A 19,143-nucleotide genomic window follows, 5' to 3' on the forward strand; every position below is an offset into this window, starting at 1 on the left:
GGAATGGGGCGCCTGGGTGGCTCAGTTGGTTAAGCAACTGCCTTCGGCTCAGGTCATGATCCTGGAGTCCCGGGATCGAGTCCCGCATCGGGCTCCCTGCTCAGCGAGGAGCCTGCTTCTCCCTCTGACCCTAACCCCTCTCATGTGCTCTCTCTCATTCTCGCTCTCTCAAATAAATAAATAAATCTTTAAAAAAAAAAAAGACAGGGGAATGAAGAGACCCCACAGCTGTGCACCCATGAGGGTAGAAAGGAAAGGGTACAGGTGCTCACGTGTGGGGCTGGGGAGTCACTTAGAAGAAGAGGAAGTTAGGCTGCACATCAGTTTTCTGCTTTAAGATCCTGAGAGCAGCTTTTCTCCCTCCCACTGGAAAACCATGTGATTTTCATAGTGAAGACAGTCTGGTGAGATTAGTTCTGAGACCACCAACCCTTGAGTGTGTATGCTGGAACATTCCTGTAACTGAGGTGTGGCTGGGAAGCCCCCATCACGTTCCCTGCAAAGAGAATTCTCAGCAGAAGTCAGATGGAACAAGGAGCCACAGTCACTTCCACCATAGCTCCTGTGCTAAGACGCAACAATGAGAGGCTGTGTCTTCTATCTGGATCCTATGATTAGACTTTGCAAGGGGTTAGGGCAGCGCTTCTTAACTGAGGGCAATTCTGGCTCCCTGGGGATGTTTGGCAACAACATCTGGAGATGTTTTTATTGTCATGACTAGAGGCTGTTACTGGTTTCTAGAGGGTAGAAGTCAAGGATGCCACTTAACATCCTACAGTGCACAGCCCCCCACAACAACCAATTATCTGGTCTCCAGTGGGGAGGTTGAGAAAGTCTGGGCTAGGAGAAGCAGCAGTGGAGGAAGAGAAGCGACGGCCCCCACCCAGGACAGCAGCAGTGAGTGACAGAGCAAACATTCAGAGTTCCAGGTCTCACTACCAAGAATGAGGTTTTTGATGAGCTTATCCTCATCTTCTGTCTTGTATTCCAGCATTCCAAGGTACTCCTTGGGTCCTGAGGATGAGTGCGCATCATTGCCTGTAGGCAGAGGCAAATAATCAGCTAAATTCACAGAAGCAACTTCCACAGGCTTTATAACAAGACTGCTCTGTCTCTCCCCCCCCCCCCCCATTCTGGCTGGCTGGCACATGAACGCTTGTGGCTTTCAGATAAATGGAAACTTGATTAATCCTGAAGAACTTCTCTGGTAGTGATTCGTACGTGCAAGTCTATCAATGAGTATCGCTACTGCTGAAAAGGTGGAGTTATCCTTGAAGGGATCCTCGTGAGAGCCAGCATGAATCCAGCACCTTGCGGATAAGAAAGCAAACCAAGATATTGCTTCTGTCTTCAAGATGCTGATGCCACAGTCAAGAAAACAAGATTTGTGGAACAGTTGGTGAGCAAAGTACCAAACTGCATGATCCCAAGGGGGCTGTATTAGTTTCCTATGTACTGTAACAACTTACCACAAATTTAGTGGCTTAAAACACCACAGGTTTTCCCAGAAGACTGAAATGGACCTCACATGTAGGACTGAAATCAAAGTGTCAGCAGAGCTGAGTTCTGGAAGCTCTAGGGGAGAATCCGTTTCTTGCCTTTTTCAGCTTCTGGAGGCTGCCCACACCCCCTGGCTTGTGGCCACATCACCCTGACCTTGGCATCCGTCACCACGTCCCTCCCTCTCTCTCTCTCTCTCTGCTTCCATTGCCACATTACCTTCTTTCACTCTGGCATTCCTCTGCCGCCTTCTTATAAGGTCTCTTCTGATTGTATTGGGTCCACCTAGATAACCCAGGGTAATATACCCATCACAAGATCCTTAATTTAATCACACTGGCAAAATCCCCTTTGCCGTGTAAGTAACATAGTCATGGGTTCTGGGGATTGGGATGTGGACATCTTTGGGTGGGCCAGAGTCTGCCCTCTGGTCGCCAAAGATTCATGTCCATTCTGAGAGGAGACATGATGACAGAAACAGAGGTTAGAGAGTCAGAAAGATTTTGAAGATGCTATGCTATTGAATTTGAAGATGGAGGAAGAGACCCATAAGCCAAGAAATGTGGGTGGCCTCTAGAAGCTGGAAAGGCAGGGGAAAAGATTCTCCCCTAAAGCCTCAAGAAGGAACATAGCCCTGCTGACATATTGATTTTAACTCTGTGGAAACCATTTTGGACTTCTGGTCTCCAAAACCTTAAGATAACAAATTTGTGTTGTGTTAAGCCACTAATTTTATGCTGATTTGTTATAGCAGCCATAGGAAAGTAATACAGGGGCCATAAGAATTCACACAGAAGTGGCTGGAACTTTAACAAATGAAGGAGGCAGCACAGCAGTTGAGCCAAGAAGGGCGAGGAGGGCCTGGTGGGTGAAAAAGGTGGTGCAGGTGACAAGTTAACAGAACTTTCTTATTACTGTATGAGAAGTTCTCCTGCTAATATACCAGCTCTGTTCCCTTGGAGACTAATAAAGGTAGAATGTCAACTCTCTTACTATGCAATACTGTTTATGGTAAGAATGGCATCTGATTGGTGCCCTGCATCTGGACCTGGAAGAACAAGAAAGGAAGCAGAAATATCTGATAAGGACATTATACTTTGGGTGTTCTTGAGTGTGGTGACTTGTATCTGGGCATATTCCTTGCAGGGACTCTGGAAGCAAATGGCACCTAGGAGCGTTCAGAAGAGGTTGGCTTCCTGCCAAGAGTCATGTGGCTGAGCCTGGAAGCAGATGCTGCAGCCCAGTAAGCTCTCAGGTGACTGAGTCCCTGCTGACGACGTGAAGGCACTCAGAGCCAGAGCCCCATAGCTAAGTTGCTCCTGCATTCTTGACTCTCAGAAACTCTCTGTTGCTACATGTGTGTCGTCTAAAGTTGCTAAATTTGGGGATAGTTTGTTATATGACAATAGATAATTAATATAGGAAGGGAAGCTGATGTACTCCACTTTAGCCATATGGAGTTGGAGGAGTTGGTAGAAAGGCAAAGGAGGTAGTCTTGGAGGTGAAGAGGGACTGGTCGGGACTCAGGAACAGAAGTGAGGAGTAGGAGGTGGATTTTGGAAATCCTTGTGTTGAGACGGTAGTTCATTCATTCTTTCCAACAACGGGGACACAATGGGGGCTTGGAAAGGGCAGACGTGGTCCCTGCCCTCATGGGACAGACTGACATTTATCATTAATGACTGAAGGAGAAAAATCCTCATGTTGGTGGTAGGCATTTGGAGACTGAGGTGAGAGTGGGATAAAGAACAATAAAGGAGCGGACGCCTGGGTGGCTCAGTCGGTTAAGCGTCTGCCTTCGGCTCGGGTCATGATCCCAGGGTCCTGGGATCGAGTCCCGCATCGGGCTCCCTGCTCTGCGGGGAGCCTGCTTCCCCCTCTGCCTCTGTCTCTCTCTCTGTCTCTCATGAATAAATAAATAAAATCTTTAAAAAAAAAAAAAAGAACAATAAAGGAGCTCTTCAAAGAAACGAATACAGAAAAAGGAACAGACAGTTGGAGATACAGCCTTAGTGATCCAGGTTGGGAGGGAGAGGAAGCAATACAGAACAAGAATCAAGAGCGAGGAAGAGAGGTCAGAAAAGTTCAGCAACTCAGAAGCAGACGTGGGAAAGAAAAGCACAGGGTCCTTTTCACAGGAGCTCACAAGGGCATTCAAAGTGTGAAGTTCAGTCCATGTTCAGGACTCCTGTCTAGCTTCTTTGTTCTCTACTTCTTTCTTCTAACAGAAATGGAGATACTGATCCTATGTAACTGGGAGAGGAAGAGAATTTCAAAGCAGTTACATTGGAAACTTGTTCACAGTTTCATTTTTACAGGGGAGAGTCAATAGCAGAAGAGGTTAAAAGTATTCATTACGGGGTGTCCCTTACAATTACATGAGTGCATCTGGAATTATCTGAGAGCTGATGAGCTATCATCTGGTCCAAAGGATCTTTCCATTAGCCCATCACTGAGCCCCAACCTGCTCCCCCGCCCCCTGCCCCAGTTGAGAATCATTCCTTTGAGTTTCAAAGACTCTGGATCACATCAGGAAACAAACAATGCGTGTTGACCTTAGCTGACAGTTCAAAAGGTAGGAAAGGGAGTGTTATTTTTCCTACCCTTTTCAATCGTCTTGGTTAGAGTCTTGACTTGATCTTGTAGCTTTTTAATCACTCTGTCCTTCATGTCTAACTCTTCTTCAAGATCCTACAGAAATCAAGAGAAACAAAGACATTAGCTTAGAGGCATCTTTATCTATGCTTTGGTAACAGCTTCATTAAGCTGTAATTCACATTCCATGCAATTCCCTTTGAAGTACACATCCAGTGGTTTTCTAGAGTCAGCTATACAACCATCATCACCATCATCTAATTCTGGAACATTTTTGTCACACCAGAAAGAGACCTGTAACTTGTTCCCCTAGTCCCTTCCAGTCCTTGGTAATCACTAATCTACTTTCTGATTCCTTATTATTTGCCTCTTCTGGATGCTAAACATAATTAGAATCCATATAATATGTGGCCTTTTGTGTCTGGCTTCTTTCACTTAGCATAATGTGTTCAAGGTTCATCAGTTTCAAGTATGTATCAGCACTTCATTCCTTTTTGTGGCTGAATAATATCCTATTGTATCGATATGCTGTATTTATCTTGATCTATTTTTCCCTTAATGAAATAACGCCCATTATAGAGAACTGAAAAATACAAATGTGTGAAAACAGTTTCTCTGGATAGCAGAAGCTGGAGGCAGAGAAACTTCCGAGATTTGGGTCCTGGCTTTGTGTTTCCTTCCTGATAAGGGGGTGGCCTTGCCCATGCAGGATTTGGCTCAAGAACCAGCAGAGTCCTGGATGCCTATAAATATTTCTTAGAAAAGGCAGAGTGTTTAGGTTCTTCCTGAATTCTGAGGGCTTTGACTCAAAGAGGATTCAGGCTTCTCAGATCCAGCAGTGCCCACCATGCTGTCACTCTAGCCCTGGGCCCTCCGGGGACTCTCAGCACCAAGGGAAACTGTGCTGTTTCTATGCTGTGGTCACCTAGGTCTCCCCTGCTATGGTTCTGGGTCTCTGGCTAAACATGTTAGGAACTTTATCTGGCCTTACAAGTGGGAGTGTGGGTACAGTTTCCTCCCTCCTGTCTCAGTCCATCTTAAGATACGTCTAATAATAACAGTCACCAGTCGAGGAGAACCGGGAGGAAACCACTGTTCACATTTTGATTTATTTCATTCCTTTCTTTTTTCCTAATATGGCACATACCCATTTTATAGAATTGGGGTCATACTGCAGATAAAGTTTTAAATTCTGTATTTTTCTCTCATTATATTGAAGACACTTTCCTATGTCATTGATAATATATGCAAACTGTCATTTTAATACCTAAGTCATGATACACAACAATTTATTCTATCCACTATTGTTGGACATGCATTTTTTTTGCTACAATTAGTGACACTATGATGGACACTCTGAACAAAAATCTTTGTTCACATATCTAATTACTCAGGATAGTAAGATATTAAAAATTGCATGACTGAATAAAAAAGAAGGTGATTCCAAAGGTTCAGGATATTTGCCTCCAAATCACCCCCAAGAAAGTTGACGCCAATTTGACCTTTCTGTTCCTGGAAACCATGTGTGATGGTGCCCACTGTAAGGTGTTTTCAGCAGCACCATAAGATCTCTATCACTTGAGGGGCAACAATAACACCGTTTTAATTTTGAATTTCTTTGATAAATAGTGAGATGATCACTAAAAGTCCCCCTCCCCTATTTTTTTTAAAGATTTTATTTATTTATTTGATAGAGAGAGACACACAGAGAGAGGGAACACAGCAGGGGGAGTGGGAGCGGGAGAAGCAGGCTCCCCGCCGAGCAGGGAGCCTGATGTGGGGCTTGATCCCAGGACCCCGGGATCATGACCTGAGCCAAAGACAGATGCTTAAAGACTAAGTCACCCAGGCACCCCCCCCTTTTTTAATAAGGATTTTTCTTTTACTCAAAAATCATGTAGTGGGTCAAATAGTGTCTCCTCAAAAATTCATGTCTACTTAGAACCCCAGAATGTGACCTTATTTAGAAACAGTCTTTACAGTTGCCATTAAACTAAGGATCAATATGAGATCATACTGGATTAGGGTGGGTCCTAAATCCAGTGAGATTCTCCTTCCAATAGAAAAGGACACAGAGAGATACAGCCCATATGAAGACACAGGCAGAGGTAGGAGTTACGCTGCCACAAACCAAGGAATGCTGGGAGCCACCAGCAGCAGGAAGAAGCAAGGCAGGATTGTCCCCTAGAGATTTTGGAGGAGTGTAGCCCTGCTGTCACCTTGAATTTGGACTTCTGGCCTTCACAACTGTGAGAGAACAAATTTGTGGTGTTTTAAGCCACCCAATTTGTGGTAATCTATTATGGTAGCTCTAGGAAACTAATACGGTGAAGTCTCATTTGTGGGCAAAATCCCCCCCCAAAATATAGAAATTATAATCTTTTGTTGCCTATTATTCCGTTCATTTAAAACACCACGGTTACTCACTGGCTCGGGAATACGCTGCTGGAGTGAACAGGTAGCTATGAGTGTTGCCTGGCTCGGTGCACTGTGGGAGGGGCAGCGTGGCCTGGCCCTGCGTGGGAACAGAGCCACACACACACAGAGGGGCTCCTGAGGAGGGGCACTGAGTGGGACTTCACCGCACCCTCCTCTGGTGCTGGAGCATCAGAAGCAAACTCATACAAATCCCACACAGCTCAGGGACTGACAAAACCTAGAGCTGCGCGTCACGGTGAGGGAGTGAACGTTCACGTGGGGCAAGATGCGCAACATGCACGACCCACCCACTGCCCTCTCCTTTACCACGGGCTCCGGCTGAGGCCCCGGGGACGCACACACAGGCATCCGTGCGGAAGGCAGGACCACCGCTCACAAAAGCTCAGCAGTTGCTTATCTAGTGTGACCTAAGGAGGCTATTCTCTGAGAAAGTTGTATCCCCCTCAGAAAAAGATGGTCATCATCTAGGTGCCCCTGACTGGAATTTGTTACTTGCTATCAAATGGTAAGCTCTTTGGATTCCTTTGGATATAATTACTTGTCAAAGTTAAATGCTGATCCTGCAAAATATGATTTTATCCTATCGTGGTTTTCCTGTGAGATAAGAAATGGGGGGCCCTGACAACAGGGTGCAGGGCCTGTGGGCCTGTCCAGGCTGCCGACTCCTGCCCTGGTGAGCCCTTCCCTGGTCATAGTCTTGGAGGCTGCCAGCCCAGGAAGGGGCCTGAGCATGTCTGACTCCAAGAAAGTGCCCCATCTGCCACTACGGTGCTTCCCAGTCCTGTGGGTTTCACACATTAGTCAAATTTCCAAAGAACTGCTGGGAACTGACTTAGAGTTGCCTAAATTCATTTTGGCCACAGCACTTACAATTTGATGAAGATTTAACAATTTAAAACATTTGCCATCTACCATCGTGATCATTTCATAGAGGAACATTTTGACCTGAAAAATTGTAGGAAGGGCATACCCCCAAAGCAACCATGGGCCTTTAATGGGAAAAGGCTTGCTGTAGACCAGAACATCGTCATCTCAGATGGCTGCTATCCATGGGACAGCGCTCATCTCTCCTCTTGTCATCCCTTTACTTTATGGGACACTTCCCTGGTGTGGCCCATGAAAGTCCCCAAGGCTCCCCGGCAGAAGGCTGCAACCTCAGAGACCACCTGTCTGCTGAGATAAGGACACAGATTGCTCTGACGGAAGCACCTTTTGGTCTGGAGTCATTCATCATATGCTTTAGGTGGCATGTCCCCCCTTTCAGTGACATCTGCACATAGTCATTTATCAACAAGTTGGAAAACTTCTCACCCTGTTTTCCATAGTTAGACGAGATGCTTCCTGCCGGAAGGTACTCTTGACTTCACTTTCAGTTTCAAATTGTTTCTTCAAGTGCTCACTGGCCTCCTGCATTTCTTGAATCTTACTGATCAGCTTCTCTTTCTCTTTGGTGTATATTTCATTATGGGCCTCTATGGTCCTGAGAAAAAAATAAAGGAAATTTTGGCATCAGTTTGACCATCTTGGAGAAGTCACTCATTGTCATAGCAAACAATGATTATTTCCAAAGACAGAAAAATACTTTGACCAATTTATGTGTAAAGTGAATAGTACCTCAAAAGAAATGTCCTTGAAGTGGGGGTGGAGGGTGGGGGTGAAGATCAGGGCTGGCTGGGTATAAAATTGCCCACGACTGCCCCAGTCTCCTTAGCCTGATAAGAGATTCTTGCTTCCACTCTGCCAAAGGATGTTGACCGCTCCTCCGGGACATTCACACCCACTCACACCCTTATGACCAAAAGCCCAGTGATTATCTCCTTTGTGAACGGCCTGGGGACCAGACTCTCAAAAAGCCAGGGATCAGAGAGAAGAGAAGTAGTAGCCCATCGAAAGAGATCCAAGACTATGTCTTACCACTTTCCTACTATTTGGGGCCCTCATTTCATCCCCATCCTACCAATAAAGTCACATGACTAAAAATGCTCTCTAGGACATAGGGTGTCCACGTATGGCTCTGAAAATTAAGTATGTCAATGAGCTGGTGGCAAAACATTTTCCTTGCAAGGCTCTGCCACAGCACCAGGCCCTCTGCTGGTCAAGATGCAAATCTGGAGGGATTATCAGCGAAGATTCTCTGTCACATGGATTTCAAGCCTTACCCTAAATGGTCTGCTCTGAGAAAATCTGTTCTCTCACACACAATCTTATTTCAGCAGTTTTTTGAATCCATGTTCTAAGGGTATAAAAGGTGAAAAATATGTCCGCTCCCTGGAACAAGCAATGTTTTGATTCTTGTATGTTCTCCCAGGGGTGTGGGGGGGGGGGGGGGAGGAGGTGTGTACATACATGTTTCTTTCCTTCACATTTGAATGGTAATATATCATATACCTTAATTAGCACCTTGCTTTTTTGGCTTAACATATCTTGGTATCTCCCACAATTTCAGAAAGGAAAAGCATTACATGAGCATGAACTTGAAGAACATACACATTAATACTTACTTTCTTTGTGTTCCTTCCTCTTCTCGATTGCGGTTCAACTGATTAGATAATTCTTCCAGTTTTCCTGTAGTGAGAAGAACTGTCTTTACTTTGGGGTCCATATCGCATTTTGATTTGCATTTGGTCATGCTTTGAAACAGTCCTAAACTGTTTCCTGCTTGAGATTAGGTTTTGTTTGGTCTGAACAATGTTTAAAAATTTTCAAAGCCATTATTCCAAAATTGTGATATTTCACATAAAAATCTGGATTTCTGGCTTTTCTTGAAAGATAGGAATATCAAGCAACACTGGGGTCAATATTCCCACTTGGCAACAACCAACGGAGCTTGGAGGCCACTGCACCTCTAAATGCCATGCACCTTACTGTCCCCTCCACTCAGCCCACTTATGTCACCTGGCTGGGCCCCTGGAGAACCAGAGTTTGAGATCCCTGGGTACAATGACTTCTCTGTTATTTCCTGGACACGGGAATCCATTTTCTAGAAGCAGTTTCATGACAGTTTCAGTTACCTTTCATGCTTTCCGTTTGTTCATTCAGGCGGATTTCCAGATCTTGCTTCTGCTTCTCCAGTTCTGAAATCTGCTGTTTAAAGTCTGGGATCATCTTTAGAGAAGAATTAGAAATATTTGAATACAAAAATACTTTTGTCTGTGAACTTCAAAATCTCAGAGCTACTCAGAAGCAAACTAGACCGTCTGGGTGTTTAGCCCCAGGGAGCGTACGTCTGGTATTGCTGTGTAGGAGAGCCAGTCAAGGCATTAGGCTGGTTTGGCATTATGGTTTTTTACCTCAAGATCTACGGAGTCACAAGCAATACTAGCACATTTGGAGGGAGTGGCTCTCACACAGCTACAACCATGATATCACCAGGGTCTCCTGGGGGAGAAGGAAGTCACTGTCTGGGAGGCCATGTGGGAGCTCTGCTGAGGTTAGCCAGCCTCTTCAGCCCAGGCCCAGAGACGCCATCTCCTCATCTAGGTACACGAAAATCATCTCAAAGAGGTGCCCCCGTGCCCTGTGAATTCTAGGCGGTGCACGGCTCTGTAAGTGGAGGTCTGGAATGATCTAGTATGTTTCACAGTCCTCTGTCCTTATCTGTCTGCATCTTTCTTTCCTTTTCCCCTTCCCCTTCCTCCCTTCCTTCCTTCTTTCCTTCTTTTCTTTTTTTCTTTCTTTCTTTCCTTTCTTTCTCTTTCTTTTTCTTTCTTTCTTCCTTCCTTCCTTTCTTCCTTCCTTTCTTTTTCTTTCTTTCTTTCTTTGTCAGAGAGAGAGCACAAGCAGAAGGAGTGGCAGGCAGAGGGAGAAGCAGGCTCCCCACTGAGCAAGGAGCCCGATGCAGGACTCGATCCCCGGACCCCAGGATCATGACCTGAGCCGAAGGCAGATGCATAACCAACTGAGCCACTCAGGCATCCCTGTCTGCGTATTTCTTTAAATGTCACTCACCTCCACCCTCAGTCAGATAAATAGGTTTTCTCTCATCCAAGTGTATAAAAACAGCTGTGCCTCTGAAGTGCACATGAAGAATATGTGTTTGTGCATTTGGATGCATGTTCTGCATTGTTCCTCAGTAAAGTTTCATCCAAAGAATAAACAAAGACATGAAGGTCCTTAACCACTGCTCCACACGTTTGCTGTGCCCAGGGTCACATCTCCTCACCTGTGACACAGCCCGGAGATTTCCTAATACTCTCAGGTTAGGCAGAGGAGAAGGAAATGGTAAGAAAGCTGAGAAGGGGTAGCCAGTGAGATGGGTTCTTAGGAAAGCATGGTGTCCTGGAAGGTGGCAGAACAAATAGCAGGGAGGAAGAGGGAGTGATTAACATCACCAAATGTGGCTGAGAGATAAGATGGGGGTGAAAAGGAGCACTTTGGGCTCAGCCATGTGTAGACAGCGCTGGTCAGTGGTTGGGGCCTATGAAAGAATGGCGTGGCTGTGGGGGAATTGGGAGGTGAGTGCAGAAATCTGTTAGGTAGCCACTGAGAAGCCTGGCCAGCACCCCCAGAGAAATGGGGTGGTGGCTACAGGTGATTTGGGGTTAAGAAAGGAATGTTCTTTTTTTAAAAAAAAAATTTATTTATTTGATAGAGAGACAGATAGTGGCAGAGAGAGCACAAGCAGGGAGGAGAGGGAGAAGCAGGCTTCCCGCCGAGCAGGGAGCCCGATGCAGGGCTTGATCCCAGGACCCCAGGATCATGACCTGAGCTGAAGGCAGATGCTTAACGACCGAGCCACCCAGGCACCCCAGAAAGGGATGTTCTTTCAGTCAGGAGATTCCTCCAGCATTTCTCCAGGGCTGAGGTTTGAGTTAGAAGAAAGGATGAGACAAACTCCGGGGGTGGGGAGAAGCAGCATCACGGAAGAGAGAAGTCTTTGAGAAAATGAGATGAGAAGCACAGAGGGACAGACCTGAACACATACCCCACTCGAGAGTCATCCTTCTACCTTAGCGTTTTTGGTCACTTTCCAAGGGGTTAGAGCTAGACTTAAAATACACAGATTCAAAAATACATGTGCACATCACAGAATTTGGACCCATCTTATGGTAAATAAACCCACTTTCAAATCAAAGTGCTCTCCAGCCTAGGGTAATTTTATAGTTTATCTTCTGACCCAGTTATTTCACTCCAGAAAATATAATTCTGATCCATCGTTTACTGCCAAGAAACTGAATTTTATTCCACTAACAAATGACATCTCTAGAATAATGGCCACCCCAGGGCCCCACGGCTAAGATCATACCATGTTTTCTGATGTTAGCCTGGTAACTTCATGACGGATACTTTCATTGATGTCAGTCTCCTCTCTAAATAATTTCTGTAGGTGGTTGATTTCTTGACTTAGATGCACCACTTTGAAGTTCAAAGCTTCGATCTCCTTTTCATAGCAGTCCTTCTGGGACTGGAAATGGCTCTCCAAAATGCTGTCAGAGGAGAGGCCAAGAAATGAACCACATGGTCTTTGTTCTGCTGTGCTGCTGACCGTGAGCGTGCACATGCCCAGCAGTTACGAAAATTCACAATGAGAACCATGCTAAGGACACAAAGTTTACATAGATACACATAGCGACAGGCTACGGAATTTGGTACATAGAATTATAAAATCCTTCTGGCCAGTTAGGGAGCATTACATGGCATTAATATGCAGTTAACGGTAAAAAATTTTAGACATTATTAAAATTACACATTAATAGTTTAAGAATATGTTCTGTATGCAACAGTAGTAAATATACATTCATTATGCATCTGTTAAACTCAGAGAATGTACAACACCAATAGTGAACCCTGAAGTCAACTATTGATTCTGGATGATAATGACAGATAAACGTAGGTTCATCAATTTTAACAAATGTACTACTCGATGGGGATAGCAATACTGGTTGTGTGGGGTGAGGGCAGCGAAATCTCTTAGAAATCTTTGTGCTTTACGCTAAATTTTGCCGTGGACCTGAAATTGTTCTAAAAGATAAAGTTTGTAAGTAAAAGATTACAGCAAACTCCTTAAATCTAAACATAGTTATATCTCTATAGTAACACTGGCTACTTATTTCACATAATCAGTTTTCCCTGTACAGATTACAGGTCTTATGACTCAGAAGTTTATCCTATAAAAAGATTGTTTTTCATTATCAAGCTCATTACTTAATTCTTGAAATATTTCCAGCAATTATTAGATCATCCCACTATAAGGAATTTCCTTTGTGTCAAATCTATGGAAGATAAACTTCTGACTTTCCAATATTTATTATCTCTGAAAATCAAAAAGAACTCTGGGGGAATTTCTCACTGTGTTGCTTTCTTTAGTCCTTCGTAAGCAAACCAAAGTTCTCCATCCTCATTTAAATGTTCCAAATCTTCCAACGAGAGCCTGGAAAATAAGGGGAGTAAGAAAATCCATCATCTCACTCACGTGTTACATGTTTCTAAAGGTTTGGTAATGCGAAAATGATTACCTGCTTCTAACATCTTCAATGTCATAGCTTTCAAGAAGTTGTTTGGTGATCTCGGACATCTTTTCTGAGGGGAAAATGCAGAGCTGGTATAAATGACATTTCTGCATGATTTCTCTTCTCGCATTCCTTTTTTTGGTCCCACTTTTCTAGATTTCACAGAGCGTCCAGCTAACCATACCATCAGCTAACCTACCAGCTATTCAACCAATCAGCTAACCAACCTACCAGCTATGAAGTCAACCAGCTATTCAACCTGCCACATGTCCAACCAACCAGCAAACTAACCAGGCTCATACCAAAGGATACATTTCCTTAGCAGTGACGCCCGTGATAAACTCAGTCTGCACCCATGGGCTCAGTGACTGGTATTTTTCTTACCTCTCATTTCCCGTTTCTGTGACTGCACGTGTTTCTCCATGTCTATCTTCTGTGTCTGAAGAAGCTCTATCTCCTTTTCAAACTCAGAGATTGTCTGTATCACAGCAATGACCGTACCGGGTGAAGAAAAAGTAGCTGTTACAGCTTATGCCAGACAAAGAGAATACTATTACAGTATTGTGTATCTACCCAAGACTTCCTCACCCAGTTAGGATCTTGTTAAATCATCACTGCCCACACAGTGTGGCCCTGAAGCATGTTTAACTGCTCAAAATATTGTTAACTTATTCTCAGACATAGTTGCTTATAACAATAGAATTAGTTTCCTTACTACATAAAGGGAAAATAGCTCCTTACTACAAGGTTGAGCTGACCTGGGGAGGAAGGGGGCTCAAAAGAAGTAAAATCTAAGGGGCTGAATTCTCTTTCACTGTATGATGAACTCTTGGATGCAGGGATGTGGGCAAGCCACCACCATCATAATTGCGGGTTTGGGCTCCCAGCAGGTGTAAACGTGCCACAGCGGCTGAGCCAGGGGTACCCAGGAGGCTGGGAGTTGGCAGTGGGGGTGCAACCAGGGTGCACTGAGGGGGAGCACAGGTTGTGGGGAAGAGGCGGTATTCTGCCTTTATTACCTCGAGAGGGCAGCCTGAATAAGGCTCACAGGTGTGAGGTTCTGTAGCTCTGGGAGATCTGCAGCAGGAAATAACCTCTCCGTGATCTTTAATCAGTTAGTCTAAGTGTTTAAGGGCTACAGCTCCAGTTTCTTCAGAGGGTGAAGAGGGAGATCCAACTGACATTTACCGATCACTTTACATACACGACCTCATCCTTATAATAGGCCACACGGTGATGGAGTAATAATTTATAGATGAGAAAATGGGGGCTACAGGAGGTGAAATGGCATGCTCAGGGCCACACAGGAGGGCTGATGGGGCCCCAGGACTATCCAATCCAAAAGCCCTGCTCTTGGTAACGTTTCAGCAAATGTTCCAAGTCACAGATGTATTTACTTACAGACTGATTGTTTATTTTCTGTGAAAATCAGATGAATCTTAATATACCACATCAGAGGGTTTGGACCAAGCTTTAGCTACCAAAGAGGAAGCGAGTGACAAATAGTGGGACCTCACTCCAAGAGCAGCCATATGATGTCCCAAGATGCAGACTAGTCAGAGGATACAACGTCCATGGATTGATGTGAGCCTCGTGTGACTCTGAAGAGTGAAGCAGTCAGAGCAATACGTGGTCCTCCCTGATCCCACAGTCCAAACTCCTCCTTTTCAACAATAGGAAACTGGGGCCCAGAGAATGTGGGCAGCTCTCCTGTGAAGTCAAGAGGTGACCCAGATGGGATTCCTAAAGTTCTTCTAAGCCATGCGTGGCTATTCCACGACCATTACAGAGAACATTTGCATAATCTTAACAATATTCTACTAACATGCATTTCATTTCTTAGTGGAAGCTTAAAAGCTTTCCAAACGTACACCGAAATGTTTTGCATTGAAGAACATAGGGACACTCAGGTTTGTGTTTTCTGATAGGGAAGGAATTGAGCTAAGCCTCGGTTGTCCAAGCATGGATCATTGCTTTTGTGAATTTTCTGATAACTATTTAAAATAAAAGATTCTGATAATAAGGTAATTTAATTTTAACACAGATATTTATAGAAATATAACAACATGATGGAATGTATAAGAAGGGTTTAGATAAATTTATCATTTAATTTGAAAATATTCTCTAGGTCAGCATATTTGAATAATATATAATTTTGAAAGAGTTGGAAAGCTGACTTTTAAAAAATGAAAACCAACTATTGGTGAGTCAAAGGCAACTTGGGGGTTCATCCTTAGAAAAACTGGAGAAATCAGGGTTGTTTTGACTTTAGCCTTTATACAGATGCTCTTAGCTATCTGATCCCATGGGAGTGTGAAACTGCCCCCTCCATGCAGCTCAAATAACGTAGCCCAAGAGCTCATCTGCAAGTGAGAAACACCTTCTACCTTCACCTGTTTTCTCAGTTGGGCCACCTCCCCCTTTAAGCCATCAGAGATGACGCGTTCTTCCTCTAGTTGGTGCTGCAGGTGCATTTTCTCATCCCTGAGAGCTTGAAGGTCTTCTTTCAAAGACCAGATCTGCTTCTCATAGTCTTGTGTTTTCAGTTCAAAACTTTTTTCAAGAAGTCTAGACGCAAAAGAAAAGAAATAATTCAGGATTTCTCTAAAGTCCTTACCATGAATTAGAACAATACATCATTTTGAAAATAATAAGAAGAGACTCGGAAAGGAGACAAGTTAATTAGGATCCACTGTGACAGTTCCAATAGACAATGGCCTTATTTGTAGCTGCCAGTTTCCTGTCCCCTTAGGTTAGGGAAACTTCTTATACCTTCTGATCTGAGAAATGCGGCTCTGCTATGGCCACACAGAGGAAACACAGGATAGGGAGGCTGAACTCAAAGACTCAGCGGTGGTTGCGATACTCCATTCCTGAAGCCACCCTAGTTCTGTGGGCTTCCCTGGGGTCTCTTAGAGGGGCCCCTTCCCTCCGAAAAGACCTTGGCACATTCTGCCAAGTCTTGGCCCATTCTGCCAAGTCTTGGCCCCTGCCAAATTCCACGGATCCTAGAAGGGTTTGGCTAGGTCCTAAATAAGTTAATATAGCCATTTAACATGACAGAGGGGCCAGCCCTTCAAATATTCTACAATAAACTGCAGCGAATCCAGATGCCCCAAAGTCCATGGAAACCCAATTCCTTGTGAGACAGTTGCTCAATTAAATATGGGATGACTGACCAAGAAAATAACCAGAGAGAGACACGACCCAGACCAGCCCACCCCGGAGGGGCCAGCCAGAACAGCAGCCGTCCCAGGGGCTCCAGGAGTTTATTAAATCATCGCTCTACTTGCTAGGCTCTCATCTCCATTCATTTTATGACTGGCTTCGTAGCACAAAGGGAGAATGCCCAGGAAGAGAGTCACATTCCCAGTAGGTTTGTGTTTCATTTCCTTTTATAGATATTAACAAACTTCTTAACTTTGTTTTCAGGTGTTTCAAAAAACCACAGTGCTCCTAAGAGGGCAGTAAAACACCTTCAAAGAAGCAAACTGCAGCCAGCAGTCTATGCTGAAAGAATCGCAGACTTGTACCTACGCTGGTCGGGAGTCACCCACAGGCTGTGGGCATCTGGACACTCCTCAAGGGTTGTGACAGGGGCTAAAACGTCCCCGGTCAGCTGACCAGGGACCAGACCAAGCTACAGGTGAGTGCTGATGAGGACTGCAAAGAACTTAAAGGGCCCTGGCCTCAGCCTGCCTCTCCAAACCCCTTCTTGAAGTGATTGCTCCCAAGTGGCCCTAGTACACAGTGAGAGGCCAAGAACTGATCCCCTCTCCTAGAGTTGAGAGTTCATTGAAAAATAAAATTTTCTTTTTCTTTTAAAAAAAAATTTAAAAAGATTTTATTTATTTTCTGACAGAGAGAGAGACAGCGAGAGAGGGAACACAAGCAAGGGGAGAGGAGGAGGGAGAAGTAGGCTTCCTGCCGAGCAGGGAGCCCAACGCGGGGCTCGATCCCAGGACCCTGGGATCATGACCTGAGCTGAAGGCAGACGCTGAACGACTGAGCCACCCAGGTGCCCTGAAAAATAAAATTTTCAAGGTGAAGAACCCAATCTCCCTATTTTAAAACTCACATGGGGCGCCTGGGTGGCTCAGTCGTTAAGCGTCGGCCTTTGACTCAGGTCATGATCTCAGGGTCCTGGGATCGAGTCCCACATCTGGCTCCCTGCTCAGCAGGGAGCCTTCTCCCTCTCCCTCTGCTGCTCCCCCTGCTTATGTTCTCTAACTCACTCTTGCTCTCAAATAAATAAAATGGTTTAAAAAAATAATAATAATAAAAATAAAACTCACATAGGATCGTGAAACACATATCTGTAACTCTTGGAGCTCTTCGGTGACATGCCCGCCACTAACGGTTTGGTTTCCTGGTCCTTACTAAGACTCAGGCTCTTCTGCCAATGAGCTGGGGAAGTTGTATATCCTACCACCCCAGCTCTGAGCCTTCCAGCCCCCAGCAGAAACATGCCAAGAATATTTTGTCTCTCCCCAACACCCTGCCATGCATCCGTCCTTTGAGATCTAAAACCTTTGAGTTGACTCTATAAGAGAAGGGAGTGTAGACTGCAGTCTTTACAGATTAGCAAAGCGTTTGGCACTGAGACAGGAAAGGTGGGGCTGGTAGAGTACAAGATCATGGGGACCTGCCTTAACTATTGTGAGGTGGGTTCCATCCCTTATTGCCCCCTAGAGTCAAGGTAACAGACACAACAGACATGGGAGGGAGGCAGGCTTATTTCCTAGGCAATAGTTTTACTTCTTGGACCTGATGGAAGCTGAAAGGGATGGCAGTGTCTGAACTTCTGTCTTAGCAATGAAGGGAAAGCGAGAAATTCCTGGGGGCCCACTGCCCAGAGCTGCAGGACCTGTGCTGGGCCTGAAAGGTGCACCCTGGGGGACTCGGCTCTCACACATCTGAATCTCTTGCTTCCTACAAATATTCATTCCTCCCCCCCCCCCCCCCGCTTTCCTGTATCTGTGGCCTGCTATCTGCAAGCTGAGAAGCAAAATATAAAACAGGAGAGAGAGAAGGAAGCCATAGCTTTAAGGCAAACTAGATTTCGTACATTCTCTGTTGTTGTTCTTTTTGCACATCATCAAAGAGCTGCTTGGTGAGGTCGTCCATTTTTTCTGTGAAGAGAGAATGCTCTTTGAAATATGTCTGCAAACCAACGCCTTGATGGTTTCATGTCATGTGTAAGAAAGCGCGGCTGTGAGAACAATCATGAGTAGGACTTAAGATGGGAGGGTAACTGTCACTTTTATAATTTAGAAATTAGAAATACAGACAAGAAGGGGAAATAATAATTCTCACAAATTGGTCATGCTGGAAATGTGTGAATAGTTTCATTTATAGTACTTTTTTTTGGTCTGAGTATTATTTGTTTAAAAAGGCATATTGGCTTTGAGATAGTATATATTACTATTAAAAGTACACAGAAACCCTTTGGGAAGAAAAACCGTCAGTTCATGATGGAGTTTCAGTCTTGGTACTGTCGATGCTTCAGACTGGAAAATCCTTATTTGTGGAGAGGGGCCCATCCCGTGCGGCGCAGGATGCCAAGCGGCAGCTCTGGCCTCTAGCCACTGGAAGCCAGGAGCTCCTCTGCTCCAGCTGCGACCACCCAGACTCTCTCTGACAAGCCCACACATCCCCTGACGGGGAGAGGGGAACCAAAGTGGTTCTCTCGTCTGAGAACCACTCATTCATGATAACCAAGGAAATAATAGAGTGTCTGTCTTCATCTGGGGAAGAGGAAGTCTGACAAAGCTGCTGTTGGCATCTCAGTACGAGAGTCTCTAACAATAAAGCGTAGGTTGAGGCGACATTGGACAGCCGGGCAATGATCCCTGCGGTTCTGGTCATTCTGAAGCTGTGACAGCCCCAGGTTCCCAACATGTCCACACACAACAGGTGCCCTTGAAAGTGGGGGTAACCCATCAAAGTCTGACATCTCTATCTGTACTTCATTGACACCCCATCCTTGACTTCTACCTCATTTGTGAATCCTGCCCCAGAGGGGAGCCCAGGGAGAAGGTGATGAAAGCTACCCTAAATTACTTGATTAAAAAAAAAAAAAGCCAACAATATTCAAATGAGGTATCAAATGTCCCTGAATCAAAATGACTGCCTCAGAATGTCATGAGTCAGTCAGAAA

The 19,143-nt window shown here is 44.9% G+C and overlaps 1 protein-coding gene across 1 annotated transcript in view; it reads right to left on the bottom strand.

Moving 5' to 3' along the window:
• The window catches only part of MYO5C (myosin VC), a 90,392-nt gene that overhangs the window by 14,253 nt on the left and 56,996 nt on the right, over positions 1-19,143 (bottom strand). Inside the window, exons 24-34 of the mRNA XM_021693732.1 lie at positions 18,052-18,115; positions 15,371-15,551; positions 13,368-13,461; positions 12,990-13,053; positions 12,824-12,904; positions 11,780-11,960; positions 9,546-9,639; positions 9,036-9,099; positions 7,846-8,014; positions 4,104-4,191; positions 940-1,038 (exon numbers count right to left, since the gene is read on the bottom strand). Of these exons, the coding sequence (XP_021549407.1) occupies positions 940-1,038; positions 4,104-4,191; positions 7,846-8,014; positions 9,036-9,099; positions 9,546-9,639; positions 11,780-11,960; positions 12,824-12,904; positions 12,990-13,053; positions 13,368-13,461; positions 15,371-15,551; positions 18,052-18,115 (1,179 nt within the window). The remainder of the gene's footprint in view (positions 1-939; positions 1,039-4,103; positions 4,192-7,845; positions 8,015-9,035; positions 9,100-9,545; positions 9,640-11,779; positions 11,961-12,823; positions 12,905-12,989; positions 13,054-13,367; positions 13,462-15,370; positions 15,552-18,051; positions 18,116-19,143) is intronic.

The sequence above is a fragment of the Neomonachus schauinslandi genome, chromosome 9, assembly GCF_002201575.2.
Source record: "Neomonachus schauinslandi chromosome 9, ASM220157v2, whole genome shotgun sequence".
Classification (NCBI taxonomy): Eukaryota; Metazoa; Chordata; class Mammalia; order Carnivora; family Phocidae; genus Neomonachus; species Neomonachus schauinslandi.